At 39.4% G+C, this 15077-nt stretch overlaps 1 protein-coding gene across 1 annotated transcript in view; it reads right to left on the minus strand.

The window, feature by feature from the left end:
* Nucleotides 1-15077, minus strand: part of DNAI1 (dynein axonemal intermediate chain 1) — a 136322-nt gene that overhangs the window by 114571 nt on the left and 6674 nt on the right. Inside the window, exons 2-8 of the mRNA XM_041422058.1 lie at nt 10209-10271; nt 8280-8366; nt 7312-7392; nt 5406-5532; nt 3958-4058; nt 2993-3169; nt 1417-1476 (exon numbers count right to left, since the gene is read on the minus strand). Coding sequence (XP_041277992.1) covers nt 1417-1476; nt 2993-3169; nt 3958-4058; nt 5406-5532; nt 7312-7392; nt 8280-8366; nt 10209-10271 — 696 coding nt within the window. The remainder of the gene's footprint in view (nt 1-1416; nt 1477-2992; nt 3170-3957; nt 4059-5405; nt 5533-7311; nt 7393-8279; nt 8367-10208; nt 10272-15077) is intronic.

A 15077-nucleotide genomic window follows, 5' to 3' on the forward strand; every position in this document is an offset into this window, starting at 1 on the left:
GCGGCGGGGGGGGGGGGTGGGGGGGGGGGGGTTGGAACCAAACTGTATTGTGTTGTAAATTTGCAGAAATGAGATGGAAAGATGTTCCAAACATCAGGGAAAGGACAAAGAAGATGAAACAAGTATGAGAAGGAGTAGAACAGAAAAGTTTGTAATAGGGAATTGTGAGCATAAGAAAGAACATAAAGGAAAAAAGAGCTGAGGGGAAAAAAGAGTTTATATAAAATCACTATTTTAGACCCACTGAAAATTTCAACAATATAAAAAGAAATCAAAGGAAAACCTTTCCTCTTAGCTTTCAAACATTTAATGCAAAATCTTAATCAGGGGCTAATTATCTTAAAGATCTCTGTTCTAAGTCTCAGGACATCTCATTGTAAGGAAAAAAAATGGAAGAAAACTCCAGCTGGAGGGAGGGAAGATCTCTGGCAAATTACTCAGTAATTTCAGGTTCAGGAATAGAATATAGTTTTTAACCTGACAGAGGTACCCCCACTCCCCTTCCTATCATTCTCCTATGCCAGCATTTTTTAAATTGCTACCATTATGTTATGCGTCTTCTCCCATTCCTCTACTCACTGGTAACAAAATGGTGTTTTCAATGACAGTTTGATACACTAGTTTGAAACAATTTATAACAGTTTATATCTGTGACAAACACAATTACATTTTGCAAATATCTGAGAATTAATCAGCAGAATTGGCTGATTCCCTCTCCTCTGAAAGCTGTAACATATTTCTTGTGTGAAATTTCAACCAAAATATTTTATTTTACATTTTTAAGGCATACAGAAAATGCTACAGAGCCTTTCACCAAGAATAGATAGGCACATTTCTGCTACATAAAGCAGAGTTAATTCTCTTGCAACAGGTCTTCCACGTTCCTTATGCTGTAGTTCTCACTTGGTTCAGCTTCAGGCTTTAGAAACCTGCTTGTGCATACTGCTAAACATTAGTCAGAGTAAAAGCCCAAGTGCCACATATGCCAAATTCCTAACAATACTCCAAGAGAGAGCTACATCCCTAGAGGAGCCAGTACCCTGCAGGCTGCAGCCCACCTCTTGCTGAATCCAAAACTATTCTCACCCTGTGGTTTCCCTGCTCCAAATCACTTAAGACTCTCTAAAGCAGATAGGTCAGGGTGGCTGGCAAAAAATAAACCAGTGAAAAGCATCTAAACTGAGACACCTAACATTAGAAATATAAACAATGAGCAAGTTCACCCATTAAGGCAGAAGAGAGGGTCATACTAGTTTGCTGTCAGAGTCAAATGGGAGACCAAAGCCACAGTAAAGGAATTCATTCCACTGCAAGGAATGCAAACACAATAATTTGGTTTAAACTTTCTCACACCTCAATTTCCAAATTATAGTCTAAACAACTTTAAAGATAAAAGGGAGATAGATATAGATTTACCTGGTTAACATTGGCTGAGAAAGTTTCAAAAGGTGCAGGGTCAGTTTGCAATCCTCTCTCCTGGAAAAGAAAAAAGCTTGAAGAAGCATAATCTCAGCATTGAAGCCTCTGCAGTGCCACACTCTAGTTGTGGAAACAGTCTGCATGAATAACTTGATATCCAAATGACTCCTAGGGCACTGTACAAATCAGTTATGACATCCTACCAAATTTGAAAAGTTTTGTCCTATATATTAAAAAGCCACCTGGATACAACAATCAGAACAAAAGAATTGAACAGAGTCAATTCATCTGATGCTACTGAAATAATATACCATCCTTACATCAACATTCTGAAATAAATTAATATATTTCTCTGAAACGTTCCCTTAAAAGAACAGCATCTTCTTTCAAAAAACTGTTGTGTCAGAAAAATTTTAAGAAGCTGCCTGTAGCATTTCACTGACCTCTGAAATGAATATATCTCAGAGGTGGAAACTGCACATCCAGTTTAGCATATAGCAGTACTATGCAGCTATTTAAGGTCTATATTCTGCTTTCAAAGGCAGGATCATACAGAGACACACAAGCTTCTCCCAATATAATCATTGGGAAGAAGAGAATATTCAGATCTTGGAACAAAGAAATAAGAAATTCCATGGCTTCCACTGGGATTTTTGAAAGATGCAGAATCTTAGCTCAAATTTCACAGCAAGCACCCCACTGCTGGACAAACTCTCCTGAGATCTTCTGTCTGCAGCAGCACCGTAACTCATGTATCTCTCCAAGTCCTTCATATGTAAAGACATCTAACCCTAGGCGTAATGGCTATAAGACAATAGGCTCTTTGGGGAAATATACACTCCAATTGTAGCAAGGGAAACAAAATAATTTTCTGGAACTTGTATACCTGGTGTATACAAGTGCTCCATTTTGAGCACTCTGTCAGGAGCCAACACCACTATGATTGCTCAGTGAGAAGGCCCCATGAAAACTTGCTCACAGGGAATGGCTGTAGGTTCAGCAAAAAGCTTAGGGAAGGAACATAAGGGTTTGGGTCTGTGCTTACTGGAAAGTGCATGCAGAGTGGGAGGGAGATATACCATGTACAAGAAGTAGAGATTTGTCACACTTACATAAGTTTGTTACTCTAGTCCCCAAGCTTAATACAAGCCCAAAAACATTTGTCCTTTTAATGTATGGAGATGATATCTTATCTACTATATCTCTGCTCCATTAATAAGAATTGAAGTACAAGACCATAAAAGCGCACAGTGACAAACAGAAACTGCTTTCACACATTCCAAGTACTCAGCTGCTACCCTAACATTGCTCCATACTTTTTTCAGATGAGAAAATAGACATGAGAAATACATCCAAGTAGAGGTTTAAGGATTTACAGTAGCATCAAAACTTTTTGTAGGTTGTCCAAGAGTTCACGAGGCAAGAAATTTTCTGTCACCATTGTCATTACACCAAATGTACAACCACTGTACCCTTTTTCCTAATAGTATTGACAGATCACAGGATATGACAAAAACTACATGCCCTCCCAAAGGAAAGATCCTCCAAGTCACTGAAGGAAACAGCAACATACCCGCAGAGGATTGTGGTATGTAGTTGAACCTCTCTCAATGAAGTTGAACTGGTTTGCAAGCTTCCTTTCTGGTGCTTTTGGGGGAGGAGGCTCTTCAGCCTCTGCTGCCTCAGCTGCTTCAGCTTCTTGTTCTCCTTCTCCCTCTCCTTCTCGACCTCCCTCTCCCTCTCCTTCAGCCTGCAAGAAAGTACAGCAGTAACTTCACCCTGAAGGAATCAGTTGTCTCCTTCCTTCTTCTCAGACTGCTGGTTTCTGCTGCCTAGTGAAGGAGACTGTTACTGAAGATTCAATATTTAACATGCAAATTAGGAGACTTCCAGCACTCAGATCAATGAGATTCTGAAATTATACCTGTATGAGAATATATACATTCAGGAACTGAAATTACCTTAAAACCTGACATAAGAGAGATACCTGACATGAGAGAGATAATATAGCACAGTAGCCTTTGGTAAAATGGATTCAGAGACCAGAAGATTTTGTTACTAGAGTCCCATTACCCTGTGTTTTCATTTCCTTGCTAGACAACAAGTTTCACCTGAAACTCTGACACTGTGGATTCTAACACTGTGTGGATAAGAACAAACATTCACAGGCACTCCTTTCCTATCAGCCTTTAAACCAAGCCACTACTTCTTTCATTCAGTTATGCCTGCTGCTTTCTCTCCAGATTTTTTGGTTTTGTTTTTCCTGGATATACTGTCCAGGAAAATTCCAGATCCCAGCAGATTATACTTTATTTTGATATAATATCTGGATAAAGACAGATCTGGTATGATCCCACTACTTGCCTTCTACATCTAAAAAATGGATGCCCAGGAGAACCTGCAGGTTCTCACCTACAGTACTGACATCTCAGACATAAAATAATCAATTACAGAAGCAAACCAATTTTATAGTAATGTAATTTAAAAGCTAATACTAAAAATAAAACGGACAGCTCTTAGCTGGCTGTAGAGAATTACCTCAGCTTCTTCTGTGAGTTCTTCAACTTCAGCCTCTGCCCCTACAGTTGCCTCTTCAGTTGCCTCCACAGGAGCCTGTTCCTCCTCAACAGGAGTCTCTTCTGATGACAGAAAGGATACACGGATGAGCCCTGAATAACGGGATATCTTATCCAATATTCTACAGACCTCTGTCTTCTGGGAGCTTTGATATACATATGTATCCTTTCCTAATGCTGTATCATTAGACAACACAGTAACAAATCCCCACTTTGGAGAACAATTGTTTGCTCAAAGCCACAAAAGGTCACAAGGATATTTCTAGAATTCATCTGCAGTACTTCTGGATGAACTGAAATAAAAAATAAATATTTTGACTCAGAGCAAACTTCTGTAACCCATTTCTGATCTGAGTAACTCTGTTTCAGGGCATCCCTTCAGCTCCAGACCTTTCTATCCTCCAGAATTTTCTGCAGTTATGCACAACTACTAAGAATGTTTTCAAGGCACACAGAAGTTATAACACAGTTGTTCTTATTTATATGGATAAAAATTAATATACTAGTCTTGTTTGGCTATGATGGATGTCTACATTCCGATGATGGCCTTGACTGTGCAGCCATGCTAGCATAGAGCAACTTGAAACTAATTGGTTTGGAATCTACAAAAAACACTGCCAAAAATCCATGATTTCATGGCATTGAAAATCCCATTAAACACTTTGCCCTACTTCAAATCATCATACATAGCTTGTTAAGTGTAAAACAAAGGAGGCCCTGGCCCTCAGAAGCTCCAAGCAAACTATTCTCAGCAGCTTACCCAGCATTACCATTGTGCCTGACATTACCACCCTGACAGAACACCCATTTAAACAGAAATTCTCCCTCCACAAATAGCAGAAATACAATAAAATCACTAGGCAGTACATCCTTTCTGCTGAAAATTCAAACGTAGAATTATTTACTAACAACAGAGCTTTCAGTCTCTGGTTAATGTAGCTCAGATCAAAGGTCCAAGTAGTTCAGGGGTTTGTATCTCACATTGTCTGAAAGTAGACGTGTTGGTAAGAAATCAAGAATTGGTCATGCATGTGATAGTTTCCTGAAAAATTACCCAGATTCCAAATATTTCTCCTTTAATACTTTAAATCATGTCTGAAACTTTCAAAATAGTTTAGGTAGTTTAGACATGTATGTCCAACTAATGGTAGTGAAAGATGCTTAAAAGACACTAAGTAACTTTGAAAATTTCAGTGTTAGCATTCAAATGACTCAAAAAACACACACCATTTTCTAGACTGCAGCAAACACCTGGCTGATTATTTTTCAAATTTTGATTGCAAACAGGCATGCAAGCCACAGTAGGAGCTGTTTAATTCTATGGTAATGCAGCATCATCATTCCATCATGTTGAATAAGAGGAACCAGTGCCTACCTAAAAATTATTGTGATATCAGACAATAAAGCTACCTGCTTCAGTGCTTGATCTGATACTCTGGCGTCTGCCTTCATCTGAATCTTTGTGTATCAAGTATCCATTCAAAGTGAAGTGAATGGCTGTATGATCCATATCGTCCACTAGCTTGTATGCTCGTTCCTACAAAAGTAAAACCCAATAAAATCATAGAATCACAGAATCATGGAATCCTGGAATGGTTTAGGCTAGAAGGGATCTTAAAGAACATCTGGTTGCAACCTCCCTGCACTGGGTAGGGACATATTCCCCTAGCCCAGGTTGCTTAAAGCCCCATCCAATCTGGCTTTGAACACTCTCAGGGTTGTAGAATCCATAATTTTTTCTGGGTAATTCCTGTTCCAGTGCCTCACTATCTTCACAGTAAAGAACGGCTTAATCTGTATAATTTAGTTTCTAGCTGCACCTAAAAGCAATTAGAAGCCACCAAAGAACACAGATGCTTCAATAGTTTGCTTACTTTGACTTGCTTTACTATGTCAATCACAGCATAGTACTGAGATCACTTCAGTCATTGTGGAGAATTTGAAGATCACCTGTCTTTATACCATAAGTGTGATAAATTTCAGCTCCAAATGGAAGAGAAGGACTTTTTTGATTCCACAAGTCTGATTTCCTTTCTCTGGAATCGTGTAATGGTTGGTCGAACAAGTACAGTAGCGCAGAGGTGACTTGGGAATATTTTCCTTGGTTTTCTCTTCTCTTAGGTGTTGGTTTTGACAGGGATAATTTTCTTCACAGTAGCTTCTGTATTTTGGGGCTGTGTTTTGGATTTGTGCAGAAGACAGTGCTGAAAACACGGCTGTTTTTGTTGTTGCTGAGCAGCACTTGCACAGCTCTGTTCCCTGCCCCACCTCACCACTAACTCACCCATCTGACCCCAGGGATATTCCATACCATATGGTGCCATGCTTAGCATATAAATCTGGGGGAAAAAGAATGCTGGGGGGAAGAATAAGAATGGGGGGGGGGGGGGGGGGGGGGGGGGGAATGATGATGTGTATCTTATCAAGCAACCATTAAGTGGCATGGAGCCATGGAGCCCTGCTTTCCTAGGGATTGCTAAGCATCTGCATGAAGCTGTGAACTAATTCCTTGTTCTGCTTTGTACAGCTTTTGCTTTCCCTATTAAACTGTCTTCATCTCAACCCACGAGTTTTCTCACTTCTACTCCTCTGATTCTCTCCTCTGTCCTACCATTCACTACTCATGAGAGAATGAGGGAATTGTTGTGTGGGGTTTAGTGGCCAGCTGGGATTAAACCATGACACCTGCCTAAATCTGGGAATAATTCAATGCCAGAGTTGGAGGAGCTGTCTCCATTCCCTTTCTTTCAGGGCAAAACCATCACTGCACCCTCCCCACATAACTGCCTGTGTTGCTGGCTGTATATGGTAGCAGCAGAAGGCTGCTCCGGGTAACGCAGTGTGTGCCCTGCACATATAAATGTGAAGGTGTGACTCCTGGATATCTTCTGGCTGTCTGTTGCTCACTCCTACTCATCACAAATAAAGCTTGTGTAATTTCACAAAACAAATTTCTGAGCTCTCCTACAATTCAATCTTCAAGTGTGGATGCTGAGACATAATTCTTACAGACTTTGCCTTTTGTCCTTTAACCATCACAAAATGGGAAAAGTAACTACCTGAGATCAGGTGCAATTATTAACTTCACTGACAGATTTTGTTCTGTAATTGTGATATCCTACTTCTAAATAAATGAATCAATGCTTTTAGACTTTTACTCTCTACAAAAACCCTTTAAGAACCATTGGCAGTAAATATGTAATAAGTTGTAGCCAGATTAAAAGAAAATTTACCTGGTTATAAAACAAAGGAAAACACAAAACCAATTAATTGCCAAAAAAAAAAAATCCAGTTTTATATATCATGTCACACTTACTTTAAAGCTGAATCTGACAATATCCTGGGGAATATGGGGATTATCAGCTGTCAAGGTACGTGTAATTTCCTGTTTTAATTCCTTTGGAATGGAAAAAAATAGTATTGTAAATAAAACTTCACTACTAATACAATGTACAGCAATAAAATCTCCATGTTTATGCACAGTTCACTGCAGAAACCTCATATACAGCTGATGCCACCACAAGAATAGTGCTTGGGACCAACCTGTCTCAGAGTGGAACCCAGAACAGTCATCCTGCTTCATACCACAGTATTTCAATGGGCTTTCTTGATTTTAATTCTTATCTAAGATATGGTAGCACTTGAAAAATGTTAACTGCATACTATAGGGTGAGACAGACAACTTGTGTCTTTAAAATTTACACTGACAAAAATAAACAATAAGCTTAGTAGCAGTACTTTCAGGATTGACCACTGTGGAAAAAAAACCGTACTGCTAACTATTTTTAGTGCCTGAGTTGGAGGATATACATAAAGGTCCCCTGTCACAGTGCTTAAGGACAGGGAACAATGCGAGAGTTTTATAAGGCAGTGAGAAGAGAGAAACAAGTGCAATTGGAAGGGTGACCAATTGCAATGCTACTGAACCAACAGAAGAAATAGCAATAAAATTGTAGGACACTTCCCTGTCCTGTGTATTGCACACAGGCACCTGAAAAGCTATGGGTGGGCTCTGGGTCCTCCTTAAGTGAGTGATGCCCCAGCCCCACTTCCACTTTTGGATTACCTCCAGGCAGATACAGTGTTTTAAGCCCAGAACTGGGTTTCATAGCATATTCTCCCTTTTTCTTGTTGAAGCCATTTCATATGGTACTGCAGACATTGTACTTCAGCATGTACTGGAGTTTCACTCTTGCAGAATTTCCTCCAAAACCGATGTGTGTATGCTTCTGCTTATGGAGATTCACACACACCTCATGACAAGACAGGCATTGCTTTACTCACAGCTTCAGTCAGCTCCAGCTGATCTGGGGATCTGACTGCAGCCCTTGTTGACAAGTCCTCTCCCGTTTCAGGAAAGTCATCTTCATCCTAGAACCGGAACGACAAGCCCAGAAATGCAACAAGACTCCGACAGCTTTGCTCCTTGGCAAAGCAGCACTTCTTGAGGCACAGAGCAAAGAGATAAAAACAACATTCTCCCACCCATCTTTGCCTTGAGCAGAGCAGAAGAACACAAATGGCAGGCCAAAATCTGAAGATTTTCATATGGCTACACTTGCCAGCAGGAGTTCAGTGGGTTGGAGGAGCTGCAGTCTGAAGATAATTCCTGCCCTGGCACAAAACCGAATTAACACCAATAACAAAACTCAAGTGATTCGACTTCAATTTCAGGTTAAAAGTTGGCAATTCTGTTTCCCTTACCACATAATACCCAAGGGTATTACAGGACTTAAGGACTACTCAAGGGCACAAGCCAAGAACCTGCAATTACTCCTGACTTGTTATTTTATAGGCTACTCTTAGAATTTAGTTTGAAATACAAAGCTGCAGAGATGTGGCTCCTGGAGAAATGTTAACCAATTTCTTGCAAAGGCCAGCATGTCTCCATTCTCCCAACAACAGACTGCTGCTCTCCCTGGGCTAGCACTGGGTTGATGTCATGATATAAGGTCATTAAAAAGAAAATGAATCACTGCAGGAATGAATTTCAATTAATTGTCCTTACAGAAAAAACTGTCAGAACACAAAACTGCTGATTAAAGTGCTTAACTGCTCCAGGCAAAATTTCTCCCTCAGTTCAAATTGTGTAATGAGTCAATTTAAAATAAATCAATCATTTTTGTAAATACAGTTCTCTCAGGCCTGCTAACTTTACAGCCATACAAAGCTGAGGATGAGTCCAAGGCATAATTACAGCTTATGGCTGAAGCTATAGAGGCTGGACCCAGCAATGCTTTGCTACCTGCAGAGTACCACAAAGGTAAAAAGCACAATGCTGTGTTGAAATGTGCAGTGGCTGAAAGTAACAGAGAATTTTGCATATTCCGAGAGCCCATGGAAAGTCACAGGCTGCAGTCTTATTTCTTTACCCAAGGGAGCTGAAATGAGACAAGCTGTAAGGAAGGCAAGGTGCTCTGGTGAACAAGAGACGATGACTGCAGGGTAGTTGTTTGTGATTTAATGGTCCCCACATGAACACCTACTTGCAGGACATTTATCACACACAATCTGATGCCAGTTAGTTCAGTGGCTGTTTTCCCCAGTGAATCAGATAAGAAATATTGTGGTTTTAACATTTTTATATATGATTTTCATTAAAAAGTAAATAACTTTCCATTTTTAAATGGTGAAAAGAGGCACATTTAATGAGACTGTGATTTGTCCCACGAAAGTGAAAAGCTTTTTATCAATATGTCTATTTAAAGGCATGTAGACTGTTTTTCCATCCTTGTCATGGATCTCCCACCCTTCCCAGTGGAGCTAAATAAGAGGAAGGTAGATTAAATCAAGGTATTCAAATAATTTATTTGCCCAATAGTAAAAACATTATCATGAGTTATTATCAGCTTGTATTTCTTTGTTAAGTGCGTATGGGCTAGCCTTTGAATTTTCTAAACTGAGCAGGCAGATCTCTCACAGTCTGAGTCAGCTAGTATTTTGGAATTCACATCCCAAACATCTTAATTTAATCTTTTCATATTGTATTTTACCCAAATTGTGCTTTTGTTCCAGGTGATACTTTTTGTCCTAATTTGCTGGTGTATTTCTCTTCTCAGTAGAAACCTACAGCAACCTCTTACTGCTAAATCAATTGATATTTTACCAACTTTATTAAAAAAAAAAAACCCTTATTGTTCAGACTATTTTTTTTTTTTTTGCATCTCATAGCTGAAAAAAGGAAAAAAATTTTTTAAGACTTGAGAATCTTACCCTTTTTTTATGTCCACCTTTACCAGCTTTTCCTGCCTTTCCTCCTGAAGGTCCACCTTGGCCCTAAAGTGAGAAGACATCCAACATAAACTTTCAAAGCACCTTATTTCTGGATTTAACCAAATCAGAATAAAAGTTTGATGCTTGCTACAATGTAATGTTTTAAAAGCTTAGTAAGCTAGCATTCTGTGTACAAATTATTTGAAAGAAAACCAGTCACTTTCACAACACAAGACAGTGATTTTTCAGAATGAAAAAATGCCAGGCTCTGTCCTAGTACAACACTACCATCCTGTCCTAGTCTGTCATACACCCAAATGTCATACACACATTTCAGTGCCTTGGCCAAACACACTAAAAGGCTGCCCCTGTTTTAAGTGCTTGCATGGCACAGTGAGCCCAAAGACATTAGATCCACACCCACAAAGTCATGAGCCTGAGAAAACATGGAAAACATTGATGAACAGCTGGGAAATGAACCACTGTCAACCCCCCTGAACACACGAAAGCACAGAAAAAATATTATGACAGGCTTTAAGGAAAACAATTAAACAGTTGTTTATAGGGTGCCCTACAGAGGGACACTACCTACCCAAAGTCAATAAATAACAGAAGGGCACCACTGACCAAGACTTGTGAAAATTTAACAGAAAGTGGGAGAGGAAATGAAGAGGATCCTTTTAAGACAGACAGGACCATGAACCCTGAAGGAAGGCAGAGAGCTGGTAAATCGAGCAAAGGAAACAACATTAGAAACCTTGGCAAGAACAGCTTCAGGATGGATCACAAATGACATTTGACGGTATGGATGAAAAAGGCAGAGGAGTAACTTAGAAAAAAGTGTTTGACTTTGTGACAGAAAAGAAGGGGATACTAGACAAGAGGGAAGGAAAACGAAGGGGTGGGAGAGCAAGTTCCCAAGGGCTGATTGATTTTCTTCAGAAGAACATTAGAGTGTGCCTTTCAGCTCAGATCAAAGGTCCACCTAGCCAAGTATCTCTCACTAACACTGTTCAAAAGAAAGTATCCATTCTGTTCTCTCCAGGGCGACCTCTTAGCTTGCCACAGCGACTTGAACCAGAAATGCGATCCTTTCTATTCCGTATCAGTGAATCGTTTTCTCCACAAATTTATTCTGTGATTTTGGAATCTAGGCACATTTTTAGCATGCACAACTTCCACAGCAAGGACTCCAGCAGTACAACTACATGGTAATGCAAAGGACAACTGCTTGCTTTTTAAGTCTGCTATTTGTTTCTCTCACCTGGTTTTCCTTCTTCTTCTTCTGGAAAGCCCCATGTTATTACAACCTCTATTCTTCCTCTTGTCTTCCATATGTCTTAAGAAGACTTTCAGGAACACAAGCCTCCGCAGAGATTTGTACACTCCCCTCACGATTCCTCCTCATTATGAAAATTTAATATTCACTTCCACCACCTACTTTCTATGTATTAAACAATTAAGCAGCTAGAAAGACTTCGACCCAGAATCCCAAAGCATTGTTCATCAAGCCCCATTACTTGTTAAGTCTTGACAATAAGAACTCAGAAAATAAATATTTTCAGAGGAGAACAAAGTTCATTAAAAATGTGAGACAGTGTCTCTATGTTATTTCTCTTTGTATAAGCTAAGACACATAAAACTGCTGTTACTAACAAGGCATTAGGAATTATCTTTATTCCATAAGATATTAAAACTCATGAAAAACAAGCAGAATAACACATTTCTGTGCTTAGAAAATATGCCTTACTTCGAAATAAAAATTTTTGTGATGAAAAGGTGGAGAAAATAGAAGTTATAACATTTTCCTTATAGTTCCACCACGGGCTGATTGCAGAGCAGAGAGGCTAAGAGGTCCTGTGTCACAACCACTACTGAGACGACTGGATCATGCAGCTGATCTGTCTCCCCTGTGTGATTGCTTGGCAATGGGCAACAAAGGGTTCACTCTGACAAGGACCCTGTTATGTGTGAATTCAAGTGACTTAAACAGGTTTTCAGAGCAGTTTTATTCAGATCCAAATCAAAATCAGATTCTTAAATTTAAACATGAAATGAAGTCTACTTACTATTATCCTTTGTAAACGGGTCTACAAAAGGATTTATCCATTAGCAAAGGCATTACCAAGGCGATCTGAGGATAATTGGTTTTAGCAGTTGCACAGATTTCAATTAACATAACCCAAAGAGCCACCTGTGAATAAATATCTGCACCAGTATTAAAATCTAAACATGACTAAAGAAAAGCTACAGCTATGAGTGCACCCTGGTCTGCTTCCCCTACCATAAAGAGTTTGTAGAGTAGAGCATTAACAATTTTTCTAATCAACCAGGGACCTGTGGCTAGTTGGCTCTATTTACCTTGTCTTTGTCTGCTACTGTCATGGTTTTACAAGTGGAATTTAATGATGCAGTACAGGCCTGGTATGATAGAGAGACCCTGAGGAGACTCAGAATATGGCACAGAGGAGTACAGGCAGGGGATGATAAGACATGGAGCACATACCCAAGTATCATCATCACAGACCCCACTGCTGTAAGCATTTAACCACTGGCCAGTTAGAGAATTGCAGATCTGCAGACAGCAGAACTGAAGAAAATTTGGTTTAGGTGTAGCAAAGAAGGGAAAAATATAGTATCTAGCGCACTGAAAAAGCACCACATGAAGCAATATCAGGTGTAATGTGGAGAACCAGACCAATAGAAAAAGGGAAATGTGAAAATCCATTAGCTAGCATATAAAATAAACTTCAGGTGAAGAAGAAACCATCAAAATGGACATCTTAATCCTCCCCAATGAAGGTCTCCAGTTGCTGACAACTTATCATAACATTCCCACCAACACTACTACCAACAGCAAAATCAAACCATCAACTTCAGGAATCAGAGCACTGGAAGAATGGTAAGCACAATACTACAAAAGAGGTGGAAACTGGGAAGTTTTATGCAGCAACTTTAACTGCAGTATCACAGTTAATGATTTTTTTTTTTTCCACTGAAGTATTTCTTATTTTCTTTAATGAATACACCTTTAAAGATGATAATGTTTAGACTAAAATTTCAGTCACACTGACACTAAATTTTTAGTTTTATAAGTTTTGCCTTCTCTTTGCCCATAAACAAGATTTTGAGTGCAACAACATTTACAGACTATTGCAAAATACAGAGCCAGGCTCTGAAAGTCTTAGCTTTGATCCTATGCATGTTTTAACCTTTATCAAAGGATGGCTGTTGTGTGTAACTGGGAGAGGGTGTTCAAGGAAGAGGTTTCATTTCATCTGTCAGTGAGACATACCAGCCTTCTCCATGCTTCATGCCCACTTTCCTACCAGCCTCTACTTGCTGACTGTGACAGCTTGCTTTGGGGCTCTCTGGAATTAAACCAAGGAGTTCCCTAGAGCAGGGAGCAAGCACATGACTGACATTACATAAAATTATTATGTCTGGTATTTTGAACTGAAGAAGTTCCAACCACTCCATTCAACCTGAACAGTTATGCTTTAGAACGACTTCGTTATGACACAGATCCTTGGTCAAATGCTGCACTGCATGGACACAGCCCATGCCAAAGATAAGATAAACCTGAAGTGGGAGGATGGGAGCCAGCAGACAGAGATCAGTGTGGGTATGGGCCTTTCTTCCATATGTGCTCCACAAAGGCAGGACAGCCATACCTGGAGCAGTCTAGGAAGGAGTTGGTCCTTAGCTTATTCTGGCACTGTTCAGCAAAACTCTTGTTTCCTGCCCAGATAAAACACAATGCAGAGGCCTACTTCAACAACAAAAGTTGAATGACTTTTTTGCTGGGTATTCTGGACTCTCGCAAGGGAAGGTAGAGACTCTAGCTCCACTTGACTCAGTACTCTACAGAAGTCAGCATAAAAAACAAAGACATACTTTGCTCTGCAAGCATTGTTCCAGCTACTGCCACCTATGCTGCAGAATGTTCATCCCAAAGTATCTCAAACTTTTGGAACCCAGCTGGAAGGTGGCACAAAGATGAAAAAATAAGATAAGGAAAGATGAGATCCTGGTATTTTGGCAATATTAGCAGTAGGTGAAGGTCATCAAAACTAGTACACCTGTTTAAAACTATCACAAGAAGCAAGCGGGGGAGTAAACACAAGTCAGTCAAGAATACAAAATATTTTACCATGTTTCCTAATTCAGGTAATAGCACAGACAATACTACTGTGCTGCTTGATGAAAAGGGCAGTCCTGACATCCCTTTTTATTGGTGTATCTGTGCTTTGTTCTTTTGCTGTTTTTTTTTTTTTTTTGCAAGCTCCCGCTCTCTGTAAATCTTTCCAAATCCAGAACACTTTCCTTTTTCATACCTTTTCTTACAAGTTCTCTCTGCCACATTAGCTGTAAAAAGTCTTCAATATCACCTAGGTAGTTTGTGTCCTACCATCATGGCTTCCTCATTCTTCTTTTTACTGTAACAATGCATTACCCATAAACTACGATTAAAAATGTAATCCTTTTGCTCTGACAGCTACCTAAATATATCACAGTGTTCATACAATAGGGGAGAATTCACGACCACATCTGCAATACAAATAAAAAATAAATTATAACTGCAAATCAACATAATGGTTGTATATTCAATATTCACTAGTAAGGTGTTTACAATAACCTGCCTTCATATGCATGTTTAAAATTCAAGCACAGTTTTGTGCATCACATTAGCTATAGGGGAAAAAAAAGTTAACTGACTATTATTAACATCTCAAAGGGAAGCATTCAGAACTTAGAAAATGTGAGAATTAAGGTTGCCAGGGAAACATTCATTTCATTCCATTGGGCACAGGCATTATGATACACAGCTTAATTCCATAGTCACACACTTTGTTTTTTGTAGGTTTC

This window comes from Onychostruthus taczanowskii, unplaced genomic scaffold, assembly GCF_017590055.1.
Source record: "Onychostruthus taczanowskii isolate IOZ18803 unplaced genomic scaffold, ASM1759005v1 scaffold70, whole genome shotgun sequence".
Classification (NCBI taxonomy): Eukaryota; Metazoa; Chordata; class Aves; order Passeriformes; family Passeridae; genus Onychostruthus; species Onychostruthus taczanowskii.